The 25464-nt window shown below is 41.1% G+C and overlaps 1 protein-coding gene across 1 annotated transcript; it reads right to left on the bottom strand.

Moving 5' to 3' along the window:
• Positions 1-5539: 5539 nt before the first annotated feature.
• On the bottom strand, positions 5540-9307 carry LOC125277844 (helix-loop-helix protein 2-like). The gene is made up of 2 exons (XM_048206376.1): positions 8799-9307; positions 5540-7732 (listed from the first exon to the last, which is right to left on the bottom strand). Exon 2 carries the CDS (start codon positions 7696-7698, stop codon positions 7330-7332), a length of 369 nt encoding a protein of 122 aa, XP_048062333.1. The 5' UTR covers positions 7699-7732; positions 8799-9307; the 3' UTR covers positions 5540-7329.
• Between the last annotated feature and the right edge of the window lie 16157 nt (positions 9308-25464).

Consider the following 25464-nt stretch of genomic DNA (forward strand, 5'->3'; position numbering starts at 1 on the left):
GCTTTTGTTGTCGTATTCTTGTTCAGAAAATGAACATTATTTGAGACTGTAATTTGTAAAACTTTGTTGGATGTACCTCCGCTAGGGGGGTCCGGGGGCATGTCCCCCCGGAAGAAAATTTTGTACATTTTAAGGTTAAATGCATCAATCTGGTGCACTCTGGAAACTCAAAATTAAGAGCTTCAACCCATGTACAGTGTGCAAATTGAACAAAGAAACAGCATTGCCTTGTACCTGGACATTAAAAAGGGTTCAAACATTTTTTTTTTTTTTTTTACAATACTTTTGTAGGCCTACTCATTTCTTTTTAAAAGATATATCCTTGAGCTTTTATTTTGATCACCAGCTGATCGCGTGCGCAAATGCGCTCACTTCTCTTTAAAACAAGCAGCACAGACTGTATACTTAATCACTGTCCTTTGCTGTTTTATAAAGGCACAAAGCCATATGACAGTTTCGATTTTAGTTCGTTGGCAAACGTAGGCTAGTATGTTTTGAATTTTCAGTTCATTATGAAACGGTGGCGGCAGCAGAGGGTTATTAATGGAAAACACTGAATGAATGTATCTGATAAATGTGCTAAAGTTGTCATATCGGTTGTTATATAACAAAACGTAACGTACTCGGTTACTTACGTTCCCTGAGAGATAAGGGAACGAGTATTGCGTTGCAAACGCTATGAGAAAACTCATTTTCTCGAGAAAATAACGGTCATGGTGTGTAAAGCAGAAGCAGCCTGGCCAGCGGCGGAGTGTGCACGATCCGGGAGTGCTGAAGACGTTCTGCGCGGCTTTGATGGGTGCGCGGCCACAAAAGGGCGGCGACCGCTTCTTCCAGTGGCAGGAGCTTCACATATCCTTTTTCCTCAGCGCCTTCAACAAATAGAGCGTTAACTGTACGTACACACCGCCGCCGACTTGAGCTGCAAAGAAGCTCTGGCCGCTTTGTCAAAGACGCTTGTCAAAAAGTACGGGGAAGCTTGACGCTTTGGCCGCTCTGAGTGCGCGCGCGCGGCCGGGGCTCTCTCTCTCTCTCTGCTCGTGCGCGCTGAAAATGTCATATTTGGTATGAACCCGCCAGTGTGGCGGAGAGCCTTTTGAGATTTGCTCGCCAAACGGAAAATCTACCCGCATTTGGGGCTTGGCGGGTGTTAATTTCGGACCCTACATGAGACTATTTTTATTGAGCAATTTAGCTAGCCCACATCATAACGCACGTTGAAGTCTGTACTTAGTCTCGGCACACAGACTGATTAGGCAAGGCTACGTCTGTAGTGACAAGGCTCACCATTTTATTATTTGCTTACCTTGATTTTCTTCCAAACTTTCACACATGCCGACTCCGACTCCGAACCTATGCTCCGAACTCTCTCTGAACTTCTCACACGCAACTGACGTATCAGGTGCAAGGTTTTCAGCCAATCAACGATCAGAGAATACTGCAGCGAGAACGTTGTAGGGAGATGTAACAGCTGTGGGCCTTAAACTCCTCTCCTGTCATTAATACGCTGTGGTCTAGTCATCAACAGAAAGTAACGGATTGAGAGGGGAGAAAAATGGATTTTGGCGTGACATTTCTTGCGTGTGCGTGAGAGCGTGAGATTGATGCTGAAAGCGTGAGTGTCACGCCAGATGCGTGAGAGTTGGCAACCCTGCTGTTTATAAGCTTTAGCTATAGCGAAAATGGGTAATTCCTGGGATTCGGTGATATTTAAACTATTATTTCAATATTCAACTATTTCAATATTTTTTTCAAACTACATATAATTAATTTCTAAATACTCCACATCATTAGGTACATATCAAACCTCCAACAAATCATATTTTCCAACCTCAGGCATTAAAGACCTTTTATTATTTTCAGTTTTTTTTATTCTTCAAATTTAAACACCTTTTATTCTCAACCCGGTAACAGATTGGTTTAGTAGTATTTGTATCTGTGGTATTTTAATGGTTGTAAAAAAAAAAAAAAAAAAAAAAAAGTGTTCAATTTAGATGTTCAAGTAAAACCACAATTTTATTGTGCTAGTCCTTAACATGTCAGTTCAGCAAGAAATGCTTTAATTTTTAATTGTCTTCCTTATTTTTTCCAAAAATATTAATGTGACAAGGTTGAGAATAGTGTGATGGGGTTGAAGACTGTAACCGGTTTGAAGGGAGACATCACCTTCAATTTTATATATATATATATATATATATATATATATATATATATAAGTGGACAGAAAACATTCTTTCAAAAACATTAAAAATCCCAAACTTTTGAACGGTGTGTGTATATATATATATATATATATATATATATATATGTGCTAATAGAAATACATTATACTTTTAAAACTGCCACTTGATTTAGTGATATAAAAATAAAGCTTGTGAGTTACTTTACTTACAGGGAGTTGACTGCTGTATGTGATAATGCATGCGTGCTGTGTGTACAGATGGCCTGAGCATGAGCTTGAATAAGACAACGCTTATCCGACACTGACGTATTGTGAGTGTGTCGCTCTCAATATGCGAGGTAATGAGAACAGACTGACTTCTTTTTTCTGTATTCCCTTTCTTCTCTTCTCTCCTTCTCTCTCACTCTCTCTACTCTAGTGTATTTCCATCTGTTTGGAGACAAAGGGCCATGAGCCAGCTCCAGCCTGGTTCCCTGCTGGTGAAGTGGGCAAGCATAATGTGGCCCATCCTCGGGGCCACATTTCAACACATGGATCTGCCTTTGTACCTCACTGCTAGAGCAATACACATATACACTCACTCTACAATGCACACTTCTGATGGATATCAAGGGATTGAGTGAAAAGGGGTAAGCTGAAGATGCATTGGGAGATGGGCTTTAGGCACTGAAGACAGAGCACAATTATAATGGAGGAAGATGAAAGACTCAGACACTCCCTTCTGCATTTTAAGTGCTAAGTCATGTGGACATATGGCTGCTTCTTCTTGTGTTTCTCTAGTCAGAAGACAAGAAGCTTCACTTGGAACAAATGGGAATGTGTTCCTATGTATATTTGTCCCATTCTGAATTCTAGAAAAGTGTACCTGAATTATTATGGTGTGAGAACCCACAAACAGGACGATAGTGAATAGAATTCTTGGCCATCTGTACACTTCCTGACATATGGTCACTTGTAGGTCTTTGCCATTACATAATCCATGGTGAAGAGTGAAGCAATATGGCCTTTTCTCATAAACAAACACACATGTGCTGGCTACATTCGCAGTCTGTTACCCACTCAAAACAGGGCTACAGCTGGCAATTTTAGTTTAGGGTATGTTTTGGAATTGCAGCATGGGCACAAATTAACTAAATGGATAGGCCGTTTATCACAAATACTCCTCAATGAAGTCAAAACTATTAAAAAGTAATTATAAATTATCAGTGGGTGATGCATTTGTCCATGCGATATAGTTTTTATTTAGAGTGTTTTGCATTTCATTCAATTTTCATAATTTCAGTCAAATTTAAAACATCATTGGCTAAATTAAACCCAATCAATCCACACAGAATATATCATTAACAACAAGTTTGACAAAAAGCTAATTACTCACTGTAGTGTTTGATCTTGATCTTTCTGGCATGTGTTTAATGTACTGGAAAGACAACTCTCTTAATTCTTTGTTTCTGAAATTAACACTAGGATACTACATGACAAATTAATTGTGGCTTCCTCCACAATTAAGAAATACACTGCTCTGTTCTCTTTCCATAATTTTATTGAAACTGGTGTTATGTTTGCTGTATGACACTTTATTCATTTTATAATGCACTACTACTTGTACTGTCAAATCTTTTTAGAGACATCAGCCTACAATAACCATAGATAATTATAGTATGGAAAAAGCATGTTAAGCCTTGGATTATAAGAGATGCTCTTTTAAATCCTTTCTGGTGGTCTCAAGACATTACGAAGTTGCATTAACCACTATCATTCAATCACTGAGCCAGTGTATGAATTTGAGTGCTGTTGTGTATGTGTAAATGTTCTGTTATTGTCAACAAGTGAAGAGAAAATGTAAATTAAACAGTATACCAAAATATTTTATCAAGGAAAGTGATACTTCTAAAACCACTGACTGTAAAGTGTAGTACATTTATAAGGATGACAAACACTGTGGTCAGAGAGAGAACTGAGGTTTTGAATGAGTGATAATCCAAACATATATTCCTGTCGTTTGCTTGAGAAACCACTGTACAAGGGAGTCTGGGGTAACTATACTGATTATTTCTGGATGTGAGAATTTGCTTGTTTTATATATACAGTGGTAAGAATAAGTTTGTGAACCCTTTGAAAATATCTACATTTCTGCATTGATTATTCAAAAAATATGGTCCGATCTTCATGGATGTCACAATTATAGAAAAATAAAATATGACTAAAATAATAACACACAAACAGTACTTTTCAAATCTTTATTGAAGACATTGGGTGATTATTGACACGGCAGGCTGAAAAAAATGTTAACCTAAAAAAATAAGTTAAGAGTTGAGATTGGAATTGTGGGTTCCACAAGTACCCTGTAAATAAAGGCACACAAAGTCTGGTTACTGACAAATCTGCTCTTATCAAGAAAATGTGGGATGCGTTTCCCAAAATTATTGTGAGCGAAGCTGATCCTAAAGAACATTGGTGACAATGGTCTTCACGATCAACTTGGGCTCATGATGCTTTTGGGAAATGCAGCCCTGGTTAGTATGGACTTTGCCTTGATCCCAAAAGCTTTCACAGGACCTTTACAAAGTCCATTACAGTGATGCTTGAAAAGGCTACAAAAGCTTTGCTAAAGACCTGGGTGTTCATGAATCCACTGTAAGATACCGTGTCTGCAAATGTATAAAATTCTGGACTGTTGCTACTTTCGCTAAGAGAGGGCATCCTGCAAAGATCACTCTAAGAACACAACAGACAATCGTGAGAGGTGAAAAAGAACCTAAGGATAACAGCAAAAGACCTCCATCCACTGTCAGAAAAACACTGAACATTGATAATATTTTTTTGTATGTAAGTAAATAATGTCTAATTATGTTCTCAATTTTTCAGTTTTTTAAACATTTCGAAAATTACAGATAAACTATGCTAATGGCCTAATTGCTTCATGTTTTAGCATAGGCTACTTATGCTTGTTTTTACTTTTACTTATGGCATATTGAATTGCTATGTTATGTATATATAAATGTATTATGTGTATGTATAAATGGTATAAGTATAAATATTCCTCTCTCTCTCTCTCTCTCTCTCTCTCTCTCTCTCTCTTTCTTTCTGTGTGTGTGTGTGTGTACGCGCGTTTTTGTGACATATCAGGACACAAATTTATATAATGGCATGGGTATGACATAGGTATTACAAGGAGATGGTGTCTCATGAGGACATTACCCCATGTCCCCATTTTTCAAAAGGCTTATAAATCATACAGAGTGAGTTTTTTTGAGAAAGTAAAAATGCGCACAGTTTTCCGTGATGGGTAGGTTTAGGGGTATTAGTAGTGTAGGGGGATAGAAAATACGGTTTTACAGTATAAAACCATTACGCCTATGGAATGTCCCCACAATTCACAAAATCAAACGTGTGCGTGTGTGTGTGTGTGTGTGTGTGTGTGTGTGTGTGTGTGTGTGTGTGTGTGTGTGTGTGTGTGTGTGCGTGTGTTTCCCACGGGAGGTGCCAGACGGCCAGTAATTTGGTTGTCTTGGCTCGTCTGGAGTAACACCTGCCCCCTCTCTGGGGAAACGGCCTTTCAGCCAAGAGGGAGAACAAGGAGCAAACACACGTAGAGCAAAACCCACACTCCAATGCCTAACGTGACTGACCACTGTTCATCCGTTTTTCACTGAATTTACATATCTTGGCAAATTTATCTTTAATCGTATTATCTTTAAGCTTATTAAATTTAATAAATAGACATTATTTTGTTTTATTAGCTATTCGTCATTTGTGATTAAAGAATCAACATGTTTTGATTGTTAATTTATTTAAAAAAGATAAACGAATAAACCACAAAATATGAAAATCAAAACTAGGCTACCTTAAAAAAAAAAAAAAAAAAAAAAAAAAAAAACCCGGCTGTCACAGCGACTTTACTACAAAATATGTGCATAAAACAATAAAAGGCAAAGGGCACGACCCTGAAAAGTCAAGAAAGATCTTTGGATAGCAGATATGTTTTCACTAAAAAATAACTTACTATAACGAAATTTAACTTAGGCCTATTGTATAATTTTTGTGTGGTGGTAAATATAAACATCTCAGACATCAGCACGTGAACACACGTGAAAGAAAATGTGACTTGCGATGTAATTTTTGGTCATACAATGATATGCCAGTCTGTTATCTCATAAATCATAGGCCTACAATTCAATCGAGATTAGTGGACCATTGATTTACATACCAGTTATTCAAAAAAGATTTCGTTGTAATAAATTCGTTGTTCTAATGCATGACAAACTCATAAGGAAAAACAGCAGATTTATCTAATTGCATCACAAAATATATAGATATATCAAATAAATAAACACTAAATGTGCAAGTTGATGCTTAACATTTTTCTTATCGTTACTGAATGACAAAGTCTAACACACGGTAACTTTTCTTTTACCTAGCCTATATAGCCTACAACCAACGTACATTATTCTAAACAACAATCTTTCAAAATAAATAAATTAATTAATTAAAATGACGTGAATCATATGAAAACATATTCAACAAGTATAATAAATAACAAATAAATATTTAAATACGAGTGGTTATGGTCACGATGTCATAATTCAAGTGGCACTTATACGTCATTTCCTCCTGATTGAACAACAACTACATCTACAGAGCAGCTATTAGAGGAGAGGGGTTGTTTTTTCCTCACTGTTATACAGAGTGATGCAACCGGGCCGGGTTATCTCTTTTTTCGAGCTAGAAAAAAATGCTCTACACTGGTGTGTCCATATAATAACATAAGTTATTCAATTTGTTTTAAGTCCCTCTCGACCTTATTGCATCATTTATTCTGTGTAGCCTATAGCTTAAAGCAGGGACCACAGTCTTAAATGTTTCACGACTCTTTGAGCAATCACCATTTTGGTTAAAGGGGTATTATTTTCGCTCTAATCCATAATATCTAATTAAATTCATTAATACCTGTCTAATGAACACTTGGGTGGTAGCCATCTTACGTGGTTTCTATCTCTTCCAATTGCACTTGTTATGTTGGTAGCGCAAAAAGACAAAATGTCAGACCACAAACTGCGAAATTAGGATACTGTGTTGTTTGCCGAAAATAGGCCCCCCATGTGTCCTTGGAGTACGTTAGGCTACTAATCATAAATATGGTCCTTCTGCTAAACATCCAACACATGATTTAGATATGAAATGTAACAAATAGCTAGTCTCAGAATTTCAATCTTGGACAGCTTTTTGTCAGGGGGCAGGGTAGGTAACAGCTTCCTCAGTTCGGCAAAGGCAACATTGAAGGCTTCAACCCGGATTCTCTCGCGAGTGGCATGGGCTGAACGGTATTTGGCTGTGGCGCGTCTACGCCTCCTCTTTTCCTCCCTGCTGAGGGTTTGCGGGGCCAGAGACTTCGTCTTGCCCTCTCCCTCCATGGCCTCATCCGTGATGCAGCCAACCTTTATATCGTTCAGCATAGTTTCAGCGTCTGACTGGCTCCACGGCAGATCTGAATCAGTTTGTTCTGGACTCAGCATCATTTTCAGTTTCAAACAGGTTCACCGTGCTTTAGTCCTGAAACACAAATACTTCGTGCTTAATTACAATTAAGTCAATAAAACAACAAACGAATTTGACTTTTCCATAGTTTTTTTTCTTTCTCAAGATTCTTTATCTGCCGTTTCTTTGTTTCTATGTTTATCTTCCCCAACATTTTTTCTCTTCTTCGCACACATAAACAATAACATTTTCATAACAGCTCTCACAAAAAATGAATGGTCGTGACACTGTATTTGTAGAAGGTGCATAGCAAATATTGTGGTAGGCCTACATTTAAAACATTTTATACTACTAAAGCTATTGGGAGAAATGCGCGTTTCAACTGTAAGCGTCTGACATTTGATTAAAATATTTTTTAAAAGAGGCCAACACCTTTACATTTTTGTTAAAATACAACTGTTTTGCATGTCTAATAACACACACAAATGGACCTCGCAAATGCACAACTTTTTATGTTGTCTATTTACATATGTTTTCAGAACCTTCCTATATAGGACTACAATATTAAATGCAAATATGATCATTTTGGAAATTAAACAATTAAAGTCATCCATCTGTCACACTATAATGCTTGGCGCGTGCAACCTGACAGGACAAAATGGAACCAGAATAATAATTGGTTCAAAAGGTTAACATCTGTTGTGGGAACTTTGCTTTTAGATCAGCAAAAATTCTTGCTCACAATTGATAAAGGACAGTCACGTTGTAAAAGTTATATTTACAACATCTACATGTTTTATTTATTGTTAAGTTTTGAAAAAAAAGTGCAATGTGAAAAGGCAATGAAAAACTTTAATGACTGGTGTGTGAACTATATTTATACAGAGTAACTCTAAATCGTATAACTTAAAAGAAAAGGTGTAAAGCAAAAGTTGTGAATTGTTAATGCATTTACGCGGAACAGTTTTCAAAATAATTGTAGCCTTACTCAAAGGTCTAAACATTTTACTAATACGAATACTGAAATTACTGATTAACATCCCTATAAGCTATAATAAATGTTACCTCACTATACCTCTGAGAGAATACAAGTAGAAAAAAACATATAAAACGACAGTTATAAATGAATAAATGAACAAACCGTGTTATGCACTAGACAGCTCCAGAAAGAAGAACCTTGTCCTTTACAAGCTGTCCAACTCTTTACTCTATCCTCGTGTCTTTATGTAATTTCTTGCATTGAGCATCTTCCCGCCGTGTTATATTATATTTCTTCATCTACTTTGTGATCCTCCGATAACAAAGTGATATCTGTTTCTGTCAAAATTGTGATGCTGAGTAATTCTGCCTTTCACTGTTTTTCGTTTGTAAAAATAATGGATGATGCCTTCGATCTTGAGATAAAAATATGGGGGTGATGCATAGTGACCCCAGACTCTAGACAATAGAGATTGCTCTGTCGATAAGATTGTAGAAAAAAGTAGTGAAATGTTGTCAGTCCTCTTGAGCGAGACTGCGATTACTTGAGAATCAACTGGCGATAAAACAGCCCTTTAATCGAAAACCATCTCCGTTAAATCCTTCTCTTTCGCCAGAGCTCCGTCGCCTGATCGTGCTATAACGGATCAGGGTATGAGAGAATATTTCTAGTAAAAGCTGTTCAGAATGACAGAGGGCTGGAATATATTTGTGGGGTGGTGTTGTCTAACACCGCCCCTTCGCATCATACCTTCTTCTCTTGCCCCTCTCCACCCATCTCCTCCAGGTCCGCTATATATATATATATATATATATATATATATATATATATATATATATATATATATATATATATATATATATATATATATATTTACTTACCACCCACACACTCACACACAAATTCAAATTCAAAATTGCTTTATTGGCATGACTGTAAATAGTACAACATTGCCAAAGCATATATACATTAAACAAAAATAAAACCATCTGTATAATAGAAGAAAATATTATCAAATATTATAACACTATCAAATAGCCTATTACAACATAAAAAACCTAAATTAGGTGTAACACATCAGAACATGTCTGAACATTTGATACCACAGTGTTTTAACATATACACACACACGAGGGTCACTGTGGTGGACGGTAGGGAAACACACTGAGGTCAGACACACACACACACACACACACACACACACACACACACACATCACACACATTCATATTCATATATATATATGTGTAGTACGGCGTATACCCACTTCTTTATCCGTCGTCACTGCGTATACCCACTTCAAAATCCCCTCTGATGCGCATCATTCAGTAGTGTCCTGGCTGCTTTAGCCAAAACCATGACAGTCCAGCATATGAGTAGCAAATACAATTACATGTGAATACAGTAAATGCAAATATTCCTTCGCCCAGTAAAGACAGTGATGCGGTCAGGACCAAGGCGAAATATGATTGCCAGATCATAACAGCTGCTCTTTGGTAATTACAGTACGCTACATCGGCCGGACATCCAAACGCTCGCCTATCATTCACCGACAACTGCGTTATGCAAGTGTTTGTGCGTAGTGTGAAAGCATAGCAGCGCTCACTGCATGAGAGGCGCCGGTGCGATCACTTGCATTTAAAATCCAAGAGCAATAGTCTACTTTTATTTGTGTGCACTCACAATAACAATAAAACGTTGTGCTTTTGTAAAATAATGAAAGGGTGCTCTTTCTGCCGTCTTGGTCTCTAAATTTGAGCGCTTCAAAAATAAACCGAAACCCCGTGTATACTTGCCTCAAAGATATGAAAAATATATCTATAGATAGCGTACAGCGTATTAAATAAACCAATTCAAATGGAATACAAATATTCTCATATAGGCGCATATAGGCGCATCCACTATTGCGGCGATGCAACACAAGTACTGCGTATCTATAGCAGGAGTTTATATTTGTATTTGGCGTGCTGTTCATACGCTGAAATTACTTTTTGCGTGCATATGATACGCAATGGGTAGGATTAGTGGTGCGGGGTAGGGGGGTATTATAGGCCTATGTAAGCTACGCCAAAAGTGCGTATCATATGCACGCCAACAAATTGCGTATCATATGCACGCCAAAAGTGCGTGGGCTATCATATGCATGCCGAAAATTGAGTATCATATGTACGCGAAAGTGTGTATTATATGCACGTTAAACACGTGCGTTATATGCACGCCAATGGTAATTTCTGCGTATAAATGTGGACGGACTAAGGAATAAAGAATAGTTCGCTCAAAATTCATAATTATGTAGTTGTCTCTTCTTATATGTGGGCCAGTGGTGCCTGCAGCCGTACGACTGTACGCACTGTGCGCACCATGAGAGGGCGCGCTAAATAATGCCGTTTTTATTTTTTACATAATATTTAAATTGATTATTAAAATATGTCTGCGTACACTTATGACAGAAAATAAAAAAGCAAGAGAGAATGAGAATAAATAGAGGTCTGCGTTTGTGTGTTTTAAAGTAAAATGTGTGTATGTGCGTGCATGGGTGGGCGTGGGGGATATGGGTGAAAAGAATCTGATTGGCTAGTTTAGTTTCGTCGCTTTTTTCACACATGAAAAATGACATTACAGATAGTTAATGTTTAAAAACAGGCTCAAAATGAGTAAACGCTCTCGAAAACAGCTAAATTCGATTGAAACATTTGCAAAAAGGCCTAAAACTATTAAGTAGGGATGGAGAAATTAAGCTTCTTAAATCTTTAAAGATTTTCTCTAAATGTTTCAGAAAAGTTTCAAAGCATCAAGAGTGTTGAAAACAGTGCCATCTTGTGGCAGGTAAAATTTACAGCAGCCATAAACCTGAGTGCGCAGCTAAGTTGTTTTATCCATTAAAAGGTTAGTTCATCCAAAAATGAAAATTCTGTCATTTATTACTCACCCTCATGCCGTTACACACCCGTAAGACCTTCGTTAATCTTCGGAACGCAAATTAAGATATTTTTGTTGAAATCCAGTGGCTCCGTGAGGCCTGCATAGGGAGCAATGACATTTCCTCTCTCAAGATCCATAAAGGTACTAAAAACATATTTATATCAGTTCATGTGAGTACAGTGGTTCAATATTAATATTATAAAGCGACAAGAATATTTTTGGTGCGCCAAAAAAATAAAATAATGACTTATATCGTGATGGCCGATTTCAAAACACTGCTTCAGGAAGCTTCGGAGCATTATGAATCAGCGTGTCGAATCAGTGGTTCGGAGCGCCAAAGTCACATGATTTCAGCAGTTTGACACGTGATCCGAATCATGATTCGACACAGAAGAATCATAACACTCCGAAGCTTCCTGAAGCAGTGTTTTGAAATCGGCCATCACTAAATAAGTCGTTCTTTTGTTTTTTTGCTGCACCAAAAATATTCTCATCGCTTTATAATATTAATATTGAACCACTGTACTCACATGAACTGATTTAAATATGTTTTTAGTACATTAATGGATCTTGAGAGAGGATATGTCATTGCTGGCTATGGAGGCCTCACAGAGCCATCGAATTTCAACAAAAATATCTTAATTTGTGTTCCGAAGATTAACGAAGGACTTACGGGTGTGGAACAGCATGAGGGTGAGTAATAAATTACATTATTTTCATTTTTGGGTGAACTAACTCTTTAAGCACAAACAAAAGCCTGACGACGCTAAATGTGTTTAATTTTCTGATAATATAATTCAATTTTAAAGTGTGGCAATAAACTAAATGTAACAAAAATAAATAAATAAATAAATAATTATAATAATACTAATACTGAGTTTGAGGCAAGTTAATTGTGCTGTTATTTTATTGTTTTTATAGGCTAGCTACTATTTATGACAGAACATATGATAATGTAATATAGGCTACAGGCTTATATATTTAAAATGTTTGTAAATGGACTTGAACTTCCATATACCTGTAGAGTAGTGGTCTGAGTTCAAACATTCCAACACCCAAAGCGAAACGATTTGATTGGAAAGGCTTTGTTTTTCTTCGTTAATTACATGTTTCTCTAAAAACAATACACACATATCGGGACAAAGCCGCTCAGATATAACCTAAAAAACAAAACAAAACAAAAAAATCACGAAGCATCCATTAGTTACATGCATCAAATTTTCTAAGTGCATGAGCTGGAAAAAGACAGTGGGGGGTTCTGTGCGTACCCTGAGATAAAATCCTGCGGCACCCCTGATGTGGGCCAGTATTGATTGCAAAGTCTGCACCTCTTCTGTGGCTAATATTAATTTCATAATGATCCTTGAGAAGTTTTCACAAGATCCTTGAGAGATGTGACAATGTGCATATATACTTGCCCAGTATGGCCAATGGAGAGCACATCCACAGAGGATGTTAGACTGTTGAAACTGAAGCAAAATGTCATGGAGCGAGATGGGTACAAAGTTGTCATTGCAGGGGGCAGCTAAAGGGTCCAGCTGATTCTGAGGGAGACCCTGCTGGAGTTGTGGCCATGGGGAATCAAACAGGCAAGTTCAGATGTATGATATATACAATTCCAAAATGTACAATGAACAATTGCCCCAAATATTAAAACAATGTAAAAATATTAAAACAAAGTTAAAACACAATTGTGGAAAAACACAATTGTGGAAAAACACCATTATTTCATGGTGTAACATCTTTGCAATAGATGATTATATATAATGCCAACAAATACATATTTTAGAGGTATTTATATAAAATGTGTTATATAACATTTCTATTTTGCATAATATAAATTCATTTTTACAGGAACCTGAAACCTTCGGTTAAAAAGTCTTTCAGCATCAATGATTTTGTGGCACTGACCTTTCTTGACAATAGTGAGTTGGTTATGTGGTTCTAGTATCACAATATTCCCAGATAACCAAGAGGGATCACAGAAGTATTTGTGTTTGTTTATCAGGCATCTGTGTGTTGTGGTGACCAACCATGCCTAACAAGCTTATTAAAACGATGAAGGAGGCTCCACTGAATTGCTGTGGCCCTAAGCCACAGAATGGAGGGTGTTGAGACAAGGGCTAGTTGCAACTTGCTTCATAGTGCCAGTATGAACCATGGGGGGATGTGGGAGGGGTATAGACAAAGAACTGGTGGTGGTAACTGAAGAATGGGGCGAGGGAGATTGGGGGTGGGTGGGGGGTTTATTGTGATAGACAAGTTGCCTTAAGCCATGTGTCCAAGTTGATGTGACTTTGTGTGCATGTGCGTATCAGAGGCATGTCATATGAAAAAGGAAGGGCTATACTGACAGGAAGCACACAGGGAGTCAGTCTAATTGCAGCGGGTCAGAGAGGCAGACAGAGACCTCTTGTCCTGCAACTAGAACTCCAAGAGATCTGTGTCAGACAAGAACAATTACAGAACACAAACAGCTTAACAGCTGAATCACTCTTTCTTCAGACAAGAGCCAACAGTGGTGCACCGACCTATGATCTAAAGCTAGCAAGTAAGTTCACTTTTACTCTCTCTGCAGGTGCCCCTTTTCATCTTCAGCAACATGTTTTCTTTTGGACATATTTTTGCAGTAAGTTTAATAACCACCTAGAGATACATATAATTGGGTAGTTTAATTATAAATGGTGCCCAGATTGTTGTGTTTGGGTGTCATACAGTGTATATGAGATATATATCTCAAATCTGATTCTAAAAAGCTCTGAATTTACTAAGGATTTAATTTTTTTTGTTTCCCTGTGTTCACTTCATATGATGAAGCAAATAATATATTGACTTTATTCAATGATTCACTGTAATGAATTTCAACCCACTAAACTTACATAATTTTAAAGTCCCTGATATACTCATGGCAAGGTTCTTTTTAATTCTTTGCTTAGGAGTAAAAAGAAGTTCGAAATATCTTTGCTGAGGTATACTTTTAGCAAGGGAGTGGCATTTAGATGAATATGTATATATGTTATATAAACACAACAAAAATGACAGTGATGAGAAAACAGCAGTTAATGAAAACATCTGGGGGGTATTCCAGGAAGCAAGGTTATCTTACCTTCAAACATACCCTGAACTCTCGGTTGATTAACCCAAATCTTGCTTACTCAAGCTTTAGCCAACCCAGAGTATGCTCACAGTTAACACACAAGATATTCTCTGTCATGGTTCTGTCACTTCGGTCTACTTTATTTCTTGGTTTTGTGACAGAGCCCTGACACACCCGTATTGTCTTGTCTTTTTGTGAGTGTAGGGTCTCGATTGTGCTCGAGCCGTGCACTCTCTTGTCTGCATGACTTGTTTCATGTTGGGAGCCTGGTGTTCGGATCCCGGCACTCATGTCTAGTTCAGTTTGGTTTCGTGTCGGGGTTCGGACACCCACGCTCCCTGTTCTGTCTTTATTGTGAGCGCATGGGTTGCTCATTAACAAGAGTTTCTTGTTTTGTGTGAGCACATGGCTTGTGATTTGTTTTCACTGGCCATGTGCTTGTGTTTTTGTCATGTTTGGTGTGAGCACATGGCTTGTCATATGTTTTCTTGTGCCATATGCTCATGTCTATTGTCTAATCCCACCCATCTTGTTATCAGATTATTGGTTCATTTGCCCCACCTGTCCTCCTTCGTTATCTGCCTTGTTTGCTCACCTATTTATTCTCCTTGTGATTGCAGTCCTGTACGTGTTTGTTGTCTAATGTTCCCTCTGTGTGGTTTTCCGTCAAGTCAAGTCAAGTCAAGTCAAGTCAAGTCAAGTCAAGTCAAGTCTTGTCTTGTTGGTAAGTTCTGTTTTCCCCCTTGGGGTAGTTTTGTCTGTGTATTGTTTTATTTTTTATTAATAATAAAAGCCCTTCATTTCTGCAATTGAGTTCTTGCTCTTATCCCTCAACCTAAACCCTGACAGAAGGAACATGCCATAATGAGCACTCAGCAGAGGAAGGGTTTGCGCCGTCCACCAGCCTCCACTCTCTCCAGCCCCCTCTATGACAGCATTCTCCAATTTAAGACCTTGAGCTGGATCACCTGACTTTTGGGGAATTTGTTGATTTCCTTGATTGGCATTGGAATCCTCCTGCTGCAGCATCCCCAGAAGTGCTGCCCTTGATGCCTGTCAAGCAGGCTCCGCTCTTGATGCCTGCACTGCCAGCTCTGCAACAGCGCCTTGCCCTGCCGGCTCCACCCAAGCTGCATGCCCTGCCGGCCCCATCCATGCTGCCTGCCCTGTTGGCTCCACCCCAGTGCTTTGTACAGCTGGCTCCGCCCTTGATGCCTGCATTGCCGGCTCCGCCCCAGCACCTTGCCCTGCCGGCTCAGTCCTTGATGCCTGCACTGCTGGCTCCACCCCAGCGCCTTGCCCTGCTGGCTCTGCTCTTGATGGCGGCTCCACCCATGCTGCTTGCCAAGACTCCTGGGCTGCCGAAGTCCGTCTGGTCCATCCCTTCCCTGACTTTGTGGACATTCCCGCTGGCTCTGACTTGGCTCTGACTTATGACTGAAGACGCTGCAGCACACCCAGAGGCAGTAAGCTCAATCCTACCACCTCGCCCTCACAAATGGAGGAAGAGAAGGAAGAAGGCTTCTTTTGTCCCTCAAGGCCCAGAGGCCGTCCCAGAGCCCGCTGTAGGCCCGGAGGCCGTCCTAGAGACTACTGTAGGCCCAGAGGCCATCTAAGAGCCCTCTGCCGGCCCGGAGGCTACCCCAGAGGCCCTCTCGATACCTCCCAAGCTCCTTGCCCTCTCGGCGCCTCCCAAGCTCCTTGTCCTCCTGGTGCTTCACAAGCTTCTTGCCCTGTCAGGGCCGCCCAAGCTCCTTGCCCTCCTGGCGCCATCCTTGATGCCTGCACTGCCGGCTCCGTCCTAGTGCTTTGTCCTGCTGGCTCTGCTCTTGATGCCTGCCCTGCCAGCCCCGCCCATGCTGCCTACCCTGTCGGCTCCACCTCAGTATTTTTGTCCTCCTGCTCTACCCTTGATGCCTGCATTGCTGGCTCTGCCCCAGCACCTTGCCCTGCCAGCTCCGCCCTTGATGCCTGCACTGCCAGCTCCGGTCCAGCGCCTTGCCCTGCCGGCTCTGCTCTTGATGCCAGCTCTGCCCCTGCTGCCTGCCAAGGCTCCTGGGCCTCTGGAGCCCACCTGGTCCGTCCCTCCGTCTCTGCCCTGGCCCTCAGCCAGGACTCCTGAGCCTTAGCCTCAGCTTCCTTGGCTCAACCCGCCCATCCCACCCTGGTTCCTCCTTATGACTTTGTGGACATTCCCACTGGCTCTGACTTGGCTCCCCTCCCTCCTTCCCCTTGTTTCTCCCGTCTTTTGTTGTCTGTTGTGTGATGTTCAGAGTATGTTCACAGTTAATACGCAAGACATTCTCTGTCAGGGTTCTGTCACTTCGGTCTTGTTTATTTCTTGGTTTTGTGACAGAGCCCTGACACACCCATATTGTCTTGTCTTTTTGTGAGAGTATGTCTCGAGTGTGCTCGAGCCGTGCGCTCTCTTGTCTGTGTGTCTTGTTTCGTGTTGGGAATGTGGTGTTCAGATCCCGGCACTCATGTCTAGTTCAGTTTTGGTTTCGTGTCGCGGTTCGGACACTTGCGCTCCCTGTTCTGTCTTTATTGTGAGCGCACGGGTTGTGTGTCCTCTCACTGTGCACTCTTGTCTCGTGTGTCTTGGAGCGCTTGGTTTATGTTTCATTGTCCAGGCGCTCTTGTGGTGGTGTTTGTGTAGCACGTGGTTTAACACCTGCCACATGCTTTAATGCCATGTTTTGTGTGAACACTCAGTCTGAGTACTCACTGGCTGCATGTTCATGTTATGTTTTGTCTTGTGCTATGTAGCATGCAGTTTGTGTTTTTCGCTGGCTGGTTGCTTTCGTGTCTTATTTTGTGTGAACACGTGGCTTATGAAGTTTTTCATTAGCTGCATGTTCAGGACTCATTTTGTGTGAGCACATGGCTTGTGATTTGTTTTCACTGCTTGTGTTTTTGTCATGTTTGGTGTGAGCACATGGCTTGTCATGTGTTTCCTTGTGCCATGTGCTCACGTCTATTGTCTAACCCCACCTATCTTGTTACCTGATTATTGGTTAATTTACCCCACCTGTCCTCCCTCGTTACCTGCCTTGTTTGCTGTCCTATTTATTCTCCTTGTGTTTGCAGTCTTGTGCATGTTTGTTGTCTAATGTTCCCTCTGTGTGGTTTCCCATCAAGTCAAGTTTTGTTTTCCCCCTCAGGGTAGTTCCCTTTCGAAGGGAACTCAACTCTGCGTTGTCACGCTTTGGGGAACGTCACACGTGACTCAGTGTCTGAAAAACCAACTATCCAACAACGCCAATGCTCATTGGCCGGCGACAGCCTATGACATCATCGGGGCGCGACCCGGATGTATAAAAGCGCGCCTGCGGGAGCAGTCATTATCTTTTCGTCTTTCACGGACTGCCTGTGTCTTGCCACTGTCTGATTTCTCTAAATTCGAAACTGTGAGTATCTTGAGAAAACTATGTCTGAGGGCAAAAGTTTTAGGAAGTGTGCGGATCCTTGTCCGAGGTTTCTGACCCCGGAGGATCCTCACACCCTATGTGTGTTATGTCCAGTGATGGGAATAACGGCGTTATAAATAACGCGTTACTAACGGCGTTACTTTTTTCAGTAACGAGTAATCAAACGAATTACTTTTTCTCCCGTTACAACGCCGTTAGCGTTACTGACAAAAAAAATGCCGCGTTACTATAATTGAGCTCACTGAAGCGGTTTTCATCCGAGTAAGCTCTCTCTCAGTCATAGGACCTGCAAAGTTTTTTTCTCTGGTGTGTGCTGCGGTTAGTCATACACAAATAAAATTTTAAACTGATAATAATGTATGATGCGCTGTGTGTGTGTCTGTCAGAGCATGCGCGCGAAGCGCGAGCTCAAACCAGAATACCCTTTTTGATGCTTGATCGAAAATATGTGAAATGAGTTTTTTTCTAGTCGACTAGTAGTTGTCCATTTAAGCTATTAGTTGACTAATCACATTTATATTAATTTAATTTCTTAAATACTGGAGAGAATAAACCATAATAAGGAGCGTTTACATAATATAGGCTATATAGCACTCAAGGGCACGCATAATTGCCATAAAGAACCGGCAAAGGTAATGATTATGAGTGTGACAAAAAAAGCAAGGAGACATTTTAATTGTTTATTAATAAAGTAATGTTTTCTGAATCAGTGTCGGCTGCAAAGATGAAGTTGACATTGCTGATTCTCATTGCTGATCATCTGCTCATATGGACGCGCCTAGAGAGATAACGCACATTTCATTCGGATTAGGCTATATAATCAGAGTAGCCTCTTTCTTTTCATGTTTAATTACTTCATTTTCGTTAAATTAGATATTTCAAGCATTCTATAGATATATTTCTCATGTCTGCAAGGCAAGCAGCCTCTGAGTTTTGGTTCATTTAGCCTATAAGACGCACTCCAGTTCACGCGCCAGTGATCGCGCCCGCGCCTCCATGTCATGATTTTATTGTCTGCTATATTTGCTTGTTATATATTAAATCCAAGCAATTGGTTGATGAAACATTGATTAAAATTAAGATACAATTTTTACAAAATGAAATTCACTTTAAAGAGAGGCTTTCTATAAAACAAAACTTAATGAAGTGTTTAAAATCATGTCTGACCCACTCCATGTCTCCCGATATATTTGCGCATCTTATGATGCATCTTACTCACGCTGTTCACTTTTCATAATCGAATAAATGGATTTAAAACATAACATAGGACTATTTAAACATAAATATGAAACTACGTTTTCTTTAATGGCTACCAACACAGTACAGAGAAATTTCATGTCGTGAGCAAGAGCGGATCATGAGTCAGGAGTCGCATCAAGAATAATTTATTCTTAGACTTATATGCAATATTGGGGGCATTCAATTTATTTGTCATATTTTTTTTTTTTTAATTTTTTTTTTTTTTAAAGTAACGCAATAGTTACTTTCCCTGGTAAATAGTTACTTTTATTATGATGTAACTCAGTTACTAACTCCGTTACTATTTGTGAGAAGTAACTAGTAACTATAACTAATTACTTTTTTAAAGTAACGTGCCCAACACTGGTTATGTCTGGGTGAAGAGCACGCACGGTCAGCGTTTGAGGACACTGGCTGTGAGCTGTGTGAGCGTTTTTCCATGAGAACGCTCCGTTCCCGCCTGACTCTCTTCTCAAGGGGAGAGACGTCAACATCTGTTCCCGGAGGATCTGGTCCTGCTCGTACTGAGGCCGAGCGGTGGCTGCATTCATGGGGGTCGCAGGTGGAGCTCGCCGCTAAGTTTGAGAGGGGTGTCACGGTCTCTCAACCTCAAGCGGCGGCTGGCGGGGATGAGCTTCTGGATGACGATGATGCCATCTCCTTGACATCATTGGATCCGGGAGCGAGTGCTCTTCTGGCTGAGAGCCCCCGAGAGCAGGAGTTGGCTATGGAAGAGGGAGAAGTGACTGAGGTTGCCTCTTTCTCTTCCAAGCCTCCCTGTCCAGCATATGTGGAATTACTGGAGGTTGTGGAATGCGCTGCAGGCAGGCTGCAGCTGCCATGGGAGCGTGTCAGGAAAGAGCCCGTTCGTGGCAGGTTGGACGAACGGTTTCTCTCCGACCACAACCCTATAATTCCTTTGAGCCTTCCATTCCTTCCCGACCTACATGTTGAGGTGGGGAAGGCATGGAAGAACCCATACTCGGCCAGGATTCATCTGCATCAGCAGGGGAATTTCGCTGATGTGGAGGAATTGGGCCAGCATGGGTATGTGTCGATGCCCCCCATTGACGAGACATTTGCTAACTATCTCGTCACGGGTAGCGCGCCGACACTGAAGGCTCTGGTTCTGCCGTCTAAACCCCTTAAGATGACATCTCGTTTGAACGGCAGAGCATATGCTGCTGCGGGCCAGGCTGGTGCTGCTTTGCACACGATGGCGGTGTTGCAAGCGTACCAGGCTGACCTGCTGAAGGACCTGGATCAGGGGCAGGGTTTGTCTCCTGATGCGGTGGCTGAGCTGCGCCAAACCACGGATTTGGCTCTCCACCATGGCGGACATCTGGGAGAAAGAGAAGGGCTCTCTCCTCGATGCCCCAGTCTCGCCATCTGAACTTTTCGGCGGTTCCGTTGAGGCGGTCGTTGGAAGGTTTAGGGAGGCGAGGGCGCGCTCAGCAGCGTTTAAGAAATGCATACCGCTCAGGTCCGGTTCTTGGCCCAGACATCCGGGAGGCTCTGGTCCGCCTCGAGCGGAGGCTCAGAGGCAGGGCCAGAGATCCAGTGTCGCCGCTCGGGCACCTCCTCCACCACGGAGTAAGTCTCAGAAGCGGCGGGATGCGAAGAAAAGGAGAGGTGATTTGAGAGAGGTGATCAATTGGCAGCGTGATCAACGCCGCTGATTGCTCCCCTCTCTTGGCGAGGGAGGATGTGGTACTTTCCTTCGCCCCTTTTCTTCGTCCTCCCGGGATATGTTTTTAATTCTAGTCTGTGCACGTTCAGGATAACACCTTTGAACAGTCAGGCCGGTGGCCGGCCCATGATGAAACTTTTTCTGAAGGCCCGCCTTCTGGCTTGATAGTGAAAAGGTTTGTAAGCTTGTGGAACCGGGGATATCATTCTTCTCCTTTGAAAGAACGAGGAAGGAATCTTTGGTCTTCGAGCAGCGGGAAGTTAAGACAAGGTCTGATTTAATTGCTTAAATGTTCGACCTTGTTTTTATTCCTGTATTATTTCCTGAATGTGTAACAGTAAATATGTTAGGGGTTTTTTGGGCAAAAAACTGGAGTGTTGAGACTGACTGAGCGAGCCACAGAATGGCTGCTGTTCTCTCTGTATGTTCTGCCGTTCGACTATTGTCAGTATAGTTTGAGCTGGCGCTCATCACTTCAGTTTATGCGTCTGTGGTGGTCCTAACCGGCCGACCAGCGCAATAGCTGTGATCTTTGCTGTATTTCTTATTTGAGATTTCGAGGTAGAGATCAGGCTTATTATAGCGCCTGTTATTTTGAATAGGCCTGTATGTTGTTTGGCCAGGCTAGAACTGAGTGTATGTATGGTGTATGTATAAATAATTCCCATATGTATGTTAGTTTTTGGCCTTCTCCTGAGGGAGTGGCTGAATTTTTTGCCCAGATTATCCCATTGCTTATGTAGGTGCAACGATGAATGTAACAGCTAGGTTTTAGACTGCTTTGTTAAAGACCTGATGCTGTTTCTCAGGTGGTAGGCCCTTATCTTTGCATGGATAAGTTTATGCTATTGTTACTGCTAGGCCCCACTCTCTAGAACAGGGGTACTCAACAGGCGGCCCGCGGGCCGCATCCGGCCCGTCAGCATTAAATTTGTGGCCCGCATCATGCTACATATAAATGTATTTTTATTATAATTTGCGTTCAAAATTAGCGTGAATATTACTTCGTTTTTTTACACGTACACTAGGGTAGGCGTGCAGTGCGCGTGACGCTGTAATCATCAGCAGAGAACGCATATAGTGAACGCGCGCAGCGCAGTTTTTCTAACCGCAAAGAACAATGTAAACTGAAGGCACTTTGAATAGTTAATAGCGCGCATTGAATAGTTTTTGCACTAATTTACTTTGTCCACAAGGTGTCAGCACTGAAACGGGCTGTTGTTTCAGTCTGAAAAGAAACGGAGAAGACAGAACAAGAGTAACAACAAACACAATAGCCGACCGTGTTGAAGAGCGCTCGTTTGAGGGGATTAAAAGATACCAGCAACTCTAATTTTAAACAAGTACAAAGACATTTTATTGTAACTATTTGAGCGAAAAAGACTAGACAAGCATGAATCTCTCTAGTGCGCATGTGTCGAGCACTTGTGTTCGTGAACGCCATCAAAGGCTCGAGACTGTGCGCGCAAGTAAAAACAAAGTAACCTTATTTTTCCATGATGAAATTCAGTTGACATTCCTCAAACTTTGCAAGTTGTCGAGCAGCATGAAAAACAAACCTTTTATTCTTAATGTCAATGTGTTATAAACAGAAAGCAAGCAGCGCTCCCATTACAGATCTGTCCTCACATCATTGAGCTCACGGAGAATATCTGATTTATCATGTTTACAACATTGGTTATAGTTAAATAATTCATGAGATTGTGATTGAACATAAAAAAAAAGAAAGAAAAAAAAAAGATTTTTGGATTCTGACCAAATTAAAAGGTAGGTAGCCTAATAATAATACGAATGATAAAACATTTATTCTCTGAGTATAAATAGGTGCTATAAAAAGTGTTAAAAAGGTGCAATGGAGTATAAAAAGACTATAAAAATTGCAATGTTTTTGTCTTACGGACAAACTCTCATCAGCCAGTGAACAACAGCCATACCTTAAATTTCTTGTGAAAACAATGCAGACATTTCAAATGAACAAGGATTTCATTTCATCAGTTCTTGTTTTTCTTTATGCATTTGTACATTAAGAATACAGCAAGACAAGCTATTAGTCCCTTTTTTAAATGCCATTTATCATGTTCAGTGACACTTTAAAAAGGACACCATACTATTAAGACTTAGCTAGATAATAAACTGCACTTTTAGTAAATAAACAGTAAAACTACAAATATTGTCTTAAGTAGGCCTAAATAAAAGTCTTACGATCAAAGTTATAATTTGTGGCCCTTCGCATTTCATTTGGTTAAAATGCAGCCCTCTTGGCCTCTGAACTTGAGTACCCCTGCTCTAGAACTTTCATGCTGAGAGGAAAAAATATTTTCTTCCGAGCCACTTGATATTTTCAAGTTTTAGTTTACTATGCCAGCATTTTAGCTCTGTCCTCTAAGGCTTGGAACAGATTTGAGAATCTGTAGCAATGATTTTATTTTTTCTCTCTGTCAAATAGCATGTATTTCAAAGTTTCTTTTGAGTTCTAGACGTTTGCCCTACATTTGGTATGTGAGCTTGATATGCTGCCACAGGTTGGCACCCGCTTATTATGGTAGGCCTTCTTAAAAAGCGGCCTCTATGTAAGTGTTGGTGAATCCTTTCCCCAGGGTTATTGAGTGCATCACCTGTTGGATTGCATACTCAGGGTAGCTAGATCACTTTTTGAGAAAAGTTAGTATCTGTCAGCTCCCTTTCAGTTATCTGTTTATCAGCTATATTGCATATAACGGTGATTGTAGGCTAGACCGTTCAGCCTCCTTCTAGTTAGCAATAGTTTTATTCTGCTGTATAATAGATTTCAGTCTGCTCACATACTGTTTTGGATTTACACTGCTTCAGGCCCTGCAGCATGTTGTTTGAGGTAGCAGGCTCAACTAGCCTCCCTTAAGCTATGTTGGTTGTGTATGGTTCCCTTTAGTCACATAACTTAGGGTACTTTGCCTGTTTGGAAAGTGTAGCCTAGCAGTTAGCTTCCCATGGTTAATTGGGTTTGAGCTGGTTCCCTGTAGCTTGGTTCCCTGGAAATTCACGAGCAGAAGCCACGTGTCATTGAATCGGCAGGCCCCTTCAGGCCTCCTTTTTAGTTTACATGTTGGCACAGATTGTGTTTTTCTGTGCGGCTTAGGATGAGATGACAGTAGTGAAACCTTACTGAGGTTTGGTTTAGCCTATTGTTGCCTCTCTGAGTCAATGATTCTAGTTGAGCTAAGAGCAACCTAGCACCTAGGTTGGATCTTTAGGCTCCTGGAAACGGCCACGAGACTTACGCCGTGTGTCCTGGAGGATGCTAAGCCTGCGGGCCGCCTTTTTTTTTTTTTTTTTTTTTTTTGGACACACTGGTGTTTGTTTTGAGTGTATTTCTCTCTGAGAACTGGTTATATACACTTTCGCTGACCAGGGGCCCAAGTGGTAGATTCAACCCCCTCTTTTGCGGGTTGTTTACCTGGCTTGGGACCTAAACACTACCACGAGCTGATGCCACGTGTTTGTTGAGGTTATAGGCCTTCCAGGCCTTCCTTAACACGTGTTGCCGTACGCTGTACTCCTCTTGTTTAAAGAGTAAAAAGTGTTTTTACTGAGTACACTGCTTGTCGGATTGTGTTGGGTGGATTATTAAGGAGCACTGTGCAGCTTTCCTTGGCTGCTATGGAAGTTATCTGTCCTTGTACGTAGACAGGTGTTCAGGAAGGCGTTTTACCAAGAAAACGTATCATTTTCTGAAGTGTACTTCTGTTGTCATGTTGTAAGTCCCTCCCGGGCCTCCATGATTATGGGCTCTTGGCATAGTCTACCTGTTAGGTGAGCTCTGCGCTTCCCCCTTGGGGTTGGGTTTGTAATAGTGCTTAGCTCCCTAAGCTGATTATGATGGTTGGGCCTTCATCAGGCCCCATCTTAAGAATCAGCCGCAGGCTGGTTTGTGCTCCCCTTTCAGGGTTTCTCAGCGCACAGCCTCCTCAGTGCATTAATCAAGCACTGGGTAGATCCTAGGTGAGCAGATTATCTCCCCTCGATATGAGGGTTCATAGCATTCAGCTGAGTTCTGCTCTCCAGGATGCCCGTCTCTACGTGTGGGTTTGAGCTGGTTTCTGCCTTTCTGCAGTCACTCTTACCTATTTTTCTTCCTGAAGAATGCATTCTAGAGGCTCTGTATTCAGACAGGGTTGGCCTGGACTAAGTCTGTTCCCCTAGAAGACCAGGTCGGCCTCCCTGGTGGCAATGAGGGACGTTCCCCTCAAGAGTGGCTGGCTGAGGTTCCCTTTGGTTCCTTGGCCACATTCCCTTAAAGGGACCACTTTTTCCTTCGGGAAAGTGGGTCCCGGACGCCTTAGCGATTTCTTTAGGCTCTATTTGTTAAAAGAGAAGGGTAGAAGCCTTTTGGAAGTTCAGCTTGGGCTGTTGGCCAAAGGGAATACTGTCACTGACAGCCTGGTGTGACCCGAGGGGGAGTTGCTGAGCAGT

Source organism: Megalobrama amblycephala, linkage group LG11, assembly GCF_018812025.1.
Source record: "Megalobrama amblycephala isolate DHTTF-2021 linkage group LG11, ASM1881202v1, whole genome shotgun sequence".
In the NCBI taxonomy this organism is placed as follows: Eukaryota; Metazoa; Chordata; class Actinopteri; order Cypriniformes; family Xenocyprididae; genus Megalobrama; species Megalobrama amblycephala.

Excerpts from the sequence above, each read along its gene's own strand:
- LOC125277844 (XM_048206376.1), bottom strand. The coding sequence starts at position 7,698 with ATGATGCTGAGTCCAGAACAAACTGATTCAGATCTGCCGTGGAGCCAG.